Below are 6,101 nucleotides of genomic sequence, written 5' to 3' on the forward strand. Positions count from 1 at the left end.
TTTCCTCGTGAGCATCTGGGTGTCAAGGAAATGGGATCCATATGGCGGATTCATTTACACTCGGCTCATCAAAAGGCTGTTTTGTAAGGCCCCGTTTGATGCTGAAAGATGCCTCAGGGTCTCTTTCACCTCTTTTAAAGCTGGTTTGAGCTATCCTAGGGCCCTGGGGATTTGCCTTCAGACCAAGCCTGGCCGGCTGGGAAGGAGAAAGAAGACGCAGGGAAAAGCCAGAGGAAGGCTCACGGGCAGGGGTGTCCATGGAGGACTGGGGAACTCTGTCCTGTGACTTTTAATGCCCCAGCTCCCACTTCTCTCAGCCACCTATGGGGCTCCGGTAGGGTGGGGTCAGGCTCCGTTCTGTACCCTCCCCACTCACAAGTCCACCCTTGACCAGGGAGTGCAGGTTCGGGGTTGGGGGCAGCCCAGCCCAAACCGGAGCTGGAGCTGGAGCTGGAGCAGACAGTGGCCGGCGTGGTCCGGGCATCTGCCCTCCTGATCGAGGTCTGCAGTCGCCCAGGCCTCTGGCTGCCCGCTGCAGTGGAGGCTGAGAGAGGTGGCAGTGGCGGCTCACAGCCACCGCTGCGGGGGATTCTGGGGCTGGTGGGATGGACCTCCACACGCCAGGGCCCCGAGCCCCTGCCCAGGCCACTCACCACCATGTGGTTGATGGACACCCAGCAGTCGTCGGGGAAGTCTTGCAGCATGGGCACCAGGAACTGCAGGCAGCCGTCCCAGTGGCAGAGCAGCAGCATCATGCCGATGAGGTTGACGATGCGCACCACGGCGCTGGCCAGGTCGTAGGTCATGTGGAAGATCTGCGGCACAGGTGGGCGTGGCCAGGTCAGCCCCTGCCCTGCGCCCGTGGCTGCCGGGCTCCGCTCTGCCGGGCTCTGTGGGGCGCCCACAGTGCGAGGCCAGGCGGGGCGGGCTGTGGGGACCGTGCAGACATGGGGACTCCCGTGAAGGGCCGGCTACACATAACATGTGCAAAGAAGGTAGTGGGAGCCCCAGGTGGCCCAAGAGAGGGCAGAGAGACCACCTCACCATGTACCAGGTGTCAGGACAAACACCCAGCCTGAGGCCCCTCGGTGGGTCAGGGGCAGTACTTGGGCTGGGCAGACCCAAGCTCAGACAGACCCCACTCCCGGGCCTGGTTCCTTCCCGATTTCTAGGTAGGTGACCTTGACATGGTCACTGAACCTCCCTCATCGCGTCGTCCCATCTAGAAAAGTGCTTCGTGCTGGGCGTCGAAGTGGTCGATAAATCGCGAACCGTTGTTATGGATACTTAGTTATCAATCATTACTCTGCCATGTGCTAACATGTATTAGCAGAAACGCTCTCCCCTCCAGTTCAGTAAGGTACAGCACCCACCCCAGCCTCGGCGCCAAGCGGAGGCTCCGGGTGTGTGCAGCCCGGAGTCCAGCCCGCAGCACGGGTCAGCACGGGTCAGCACAGTGACAGCAGCTCTACGTGCTGGACGGGAGTCTGCAGGGAGGCATCTGGGACTCTGGCCTGGGAGACCTTGAGGGGTGCCCTAGCCAGCCACCCCCAGTTCTGATTCTCCCACACTACTCTCAGGCCAAGACACTCCTTCTGGAGAGGACTCGGGGTCACATGAACTTGTCAAAAGCCCATTTCAGATGGGGAAACTGAGACCCAAAGAGATAGACCCTAGATATTTTGAACCCGTCGAGTGGCCTCGGAGTGTCAGTGCTGTGGCGAGTGACAGGCTCTTCTGACATTAGTGGCCTTGCTTTCCCCTTTGGCAATGGGGGCTGCGCCCGCGTCTGGGTTTCGGGAGACCAAAGATGAACACGTCTGCCCATGGCTCCGGCCCCACGAAGGGCTCACCCCACATGCTCTGGTTGGAAGGCTGTGGAGTCTCTCCAGGATGAAACAGGAGCTGAAAAGTTCACGGAGCCTGGTGGCTCCCACCTGTCCCCTCATCGACATGGCCCCAGCGACAGAGGGGACAGCTGCACTGACTGTAAGCACGTGATTCCACGGTCATTATCTCGTTTACGCTCACAAAACCCTTTGCTGAAGACATTCTTAGTCCATTTGACACTGACGCGCAGAGAAGGAAAAGCATTTCCCCGGGGTGTCGGTGGCCATGGCAGGGCCCAACTCTGAACCCGGGCTGCCCAGATCCGAGGCCTGTCGCCTCACACAAGGTTGTCAGACTGGCCCAGGGAGGGAGGGCGGTCTTCACTAGTTACGCTGTGCAGGGAAGGTAACCGGGCCCAGAGAGGCTGAACGTGTGACCAGATCCCACTCGCCCGGCTCAGGGCCTGCGTGGCCGGGCTGGAACAGTGGACATCGGAGACCAGGCAGGGCAGCTGTGCACATGCTGAGCCTGTCTGCGAGGCCTGCCCTCCACTGCTGGCTGTGCCCCGAACACCTGGGTCCCCGCCTTCCCCAGCAGACCCCTGAGCATGTGCTCTGGGGGAAGAGCCTGCTCCCGCCTGAACACGTGGGTGAAGCCAGCAGCTCTGACCCTGAGTGCGTCAGTAGCGTTTCCTTTTTTTTTTTTTTTTTTAGGTTTTTGCCATAAGGTGTGTGAGCTCACCAGAGAGTGGCAGAGACAGTGAGAGGAAAAGTGAGAAATCACCCTGGGGGGTGGGGGGTGGTGGCCACACCACAATCCCTTTTCCTCGTTCTCCTCTCAGGATTTTAGGCACACATGCACACACACTGCCTTGAGTTGCAAGCCACTCCAGAGGATGGTCAGGGCGGCTGGCATCCTGGTCTACCAAGGCTTAGGAAGGTTAGTGACGAGCCAGCCGCGGTGGCACAGTGGTGACACACTAACCCTGTAATGCCGGTTCATGGGGGAAGACCTGGAGTTGTACCCTGAAGATCCCCTGCACATCCTGGGGGCTGTGTGTGTGCTGCCACCCCAGCTGGCTAAGACTGGGGGTGGATCGTGGCGCGAAAGGTATCCCCCCATGGGAGAGAGAAATGAACTTTAAAAAAAAGGAACGGTGGGACGAGCAGATAGCCTAATGGTTACGTCGTTGGACTCCCATGCAGTTGATCGCGGTCCCAGTCCCAGATCCAGAGGCTTAAAACTCATGCTGGGCATGTGTGTATGCATGCCCAAAATCCCAAGAGGAGAACAGAGAAGGGATTGCTGCCTGGCCATCCTTCTGGGAGGAGATTTCTCACCTTTTCTCTGTCTCTGTCTCTCTGGCAAGCGCATGTGCTCAGGGACTCCCCAGGATGGGGGTTGTTAGTATGTGGAGCTTCAGAGGTGGGCAGTCACCCAATGGAGATAGCCTTCCTTCCACTGTCCCTCCAAACCCGGAGGTCTCCCTGGCCCTCATGTCTCTCATGCCCAAGACACACAGGTGGCCTCAGAGTGGCGGTCACTGGCTCTTGCCTTCAGCTGTCTCCAGGTGGTCACGGCTGGAATCAGGTCTTCTATCTCACAGCTGGTGCAGCTGAGCAACGAAACCCACCAGCACCCTGGGCCCTCCCTGCCTGCCCTTCTCCACGTCCAGGCCACATCCTTCTGGCTCTACGTCCAAGGCCGACATCTCAAAATCGGGTCAGCCCCATGGCCTAGCGGCTGAGGGTACTGGACCGCACGTGGCCGGCCATGCAGTTGGTGGCTTGAAGACCACGCTTGGCACATGTGTGTGCAAATCCAAAATCCCGACAGGATGGAGAGATGAGAAGGGATTGAGGTATGACCACACCTCATGGGGGGTGCTTTTTCTCTTGGCCTCTCTATCTCTCTCTCTGAAGAGCACACATACCCTTTGGCAAATTAAAAAAAAAAAATTCAACTATAGGCCTCAATATGACCCTAATCTGAACCCCCAAGGTGCCCATCTTCCCTCCCAGTGAGACTCCCTGCCCCTCCAGCCCACCCTCAGCCAAGCGCCTGGGAAGATCACATCAAGACATAAGCCAGACCATGTCGCCCTTGCTTCAAACCCTCCAGTAACTTCTCATTGCAGCTAAGGGACCACTCTGCCCCGCCAGTGGGGGCCCTCAGTGTCCTGGCCCACGGCCTCCAGGCATGCGGCCCTCTTCAGCTCCCTGAGCCACCTCTTGCCCAGGGCCTCAGCATTGAGCTTGCCGTTCCATCTGGCTTTGTCTCTGCACCAGCTCCTCGTCACCCTGTCTCAGCTCAGATGTCCCTTCCAGGGAGAGGCCTCCTTTCCCTGAGTGATGTGGCCGATGGGCCTCCTCCCTCCTCGCCGGGCCCTGGGCTTGACTCCTTTCCTCCGTGGACTTCACCGTCCCAGATGCCCGTCATGTGCTCGCAGGCTGCGCTGACGGGATCTTCCTGCATCTCCCACCCTGCGTTCCTTGCAGTCGGCGCAGGAAGGCACCAGAAACACGTGCTGACTGCCTGAGGAATGCGTGTCGCCGAAATGAACAGGCCACGTCTAGATGTCCAGGCTGTCAGAGCGAGCGAGGGCTCTCCATGAGCCACTCCCCTCCCCCTTCCTCACCTCCGTTCTCCTCATACCTGAGTTCTCCCCAACCCAGGCCTTGCTGGGGTTCAACTTTGCCGTGGTTTCAGCAGTGACTACGGCCCAGAGTGTGCGGCAGGGTCTCCGGAACTGAGGGGACAGTGACAGTGACAGGGATGGGGGTGGGCAGGGCTCTGCTGGACAGTCTATGGCGGTGGGGGAAGGCGCCCGCCCGCCAGATGCAGCTCAAGGGAACGGCCTTCGTCACGGTGTCCCCTGAGGGGGACTCCGACATGATATCTCTGAGCGTGGTGGGGAGGAGCTGGCACAGAGGTGAAGGCACAGACCTGGGGTGGGGAGCTTGAGGGGTGTTGCAGATGGTTCTCAGGCACCCCAAAGCCACAGGTCTGAGCCTCCTGGGAAGAACCGGCGAGGAGGGCGTCAGACAGAAGGTACGTGAGCTGCAGGGACAGCCACCCCACCCGACGACGCCCTCTGGTACCTGGGACGTGGTTGCCGAGAACAAGGCTGAACGTTGCTGGGACAGGCTGCTGACCCTGTGTGTCCCTGTCGCGGGCTGGGCGGGAGGCCACCTGCCAGGCAGCTCATGGGCAAATATTTACCTTGCTTCTTATAATTCATTAAAGCCCCTGTTACGACACTGTCCTGACTATGGGGCTGGCCACCTTCATCTCCCAGCTCACGGTGGGTGGCCTAGGCAGGTCACCCTGCCCCGTGCGGCACTCGGGGAAGCCCAGCTCCACTCGTCCTCCTGCAGTTTCTTCACTGCAGAGCAAGGACCGGGCACTGCCTCGTCCACGTTGGCAAATGTCTTTTCTACTCTGAGCCTCGGTGGCCTCATCCTGCGAGGCGAGTAGGTAAACGTCAGCCCCCAGCGCGGTGTGGGGACCAGGCGGGTACATCCACACTGACCCACGGTACTCGGCGCGTGTTGGTTTCTCTCCTGTCCTCTGACCCAGCCTCCAAAGAACTGCCTCCTCAGCCCTGTGGGTTCACAAACCAGAGGCTGGGCTGCCGCCGAGTGCCCCCACCCCAAGGCCTCTCTTCAGGCTCATGTCTCCGTGAAGAAGAGTACACTTGGCCGGAGTCTCGGGACAGGCGTCTGCACCAGGAGGGCACAGACATCAGAGGCCTGAAGCAGCTGGGCCAGGGGCTAGGGCCGGGGAGCGGGCCAGCCCTGCCTCCGGAGGCCCGGGCTGTGTCTACGTCTGGGGGTAACAAACCCCGGACTCTGAGACAGAGCAATGGAGGCATAGGGACCGGCCTGGTGCCCTGCTTCCAGCTCTCCTTCCACCACTGTGCACTGCCCAGGAACAGAGGCTTCTGGGTGGGCCGTGGAGTGCAGGGCCCTGCAGGGGCCATCGGCGGGGGGCGACATGGTTTCTAACAATAGCTTCCGTGCCTCTAACAAGCTCGCACCTCCAAACGAAGCAAGAGGCGGGCTGGGAGCGGTTTGGGAAGGAAGACGCTGACCTAGATGCTGTGGTGGAGGCAGAGGCAGAGGCGCATCCCCACCCCAGTGGCCTCGCCGGCTGCCCTGACACCCAGGGCCTGCCCCACTACGGGGAAGTTTCCCGCCGGGGGCTGGCCTGGGCCCGGCTCGGGGCCGCAGCTGAAGCCTGGGGAGCAGGAGCCTCAGTCTCTGCTCCTC

The 6,101-nt window shown here is 60.5% G+C and overlaps 1 protein-coding gene across 1 annotated transcript in view; it reads right to left on the minus strand.

Annotated features, from left to right (window-relative positions):
- Positions 1–6,101, minus strand: part of HCN4 (hyperpolarization activated cyclic nucleotide gated potassium channel 4) — a 42,876-nt gene that overhangs the window by 8,010 nt on the left and 28,765 nt on the right. The window contains exon 5 of the mRNA XM_014583732.1: positions 654–815. Within this exon, the coding sequence (XP_014439218.1) occupies positions 654–815 (162 nt within the window). The remainder of the gene's footprint in view (positions 1–653; positions 816–6,101) is intronic.

This window comes from Tupaia chinensis, unplaced genomic scaffold (assembly GCF_000334495.1).
Source record: "Tupaia chinensis unplaced genomic scaffold, TupChi_1.0 Scaffold144682_1, whole genome shotgun sequence".
Classification (NCBI taxonomy): domain Eukaryota; kingdom Metazoa; phylum Chordata; class Mammalia; order Scandentia; family Tupaiidae; genus Tupaia; species Tupaia belangeri.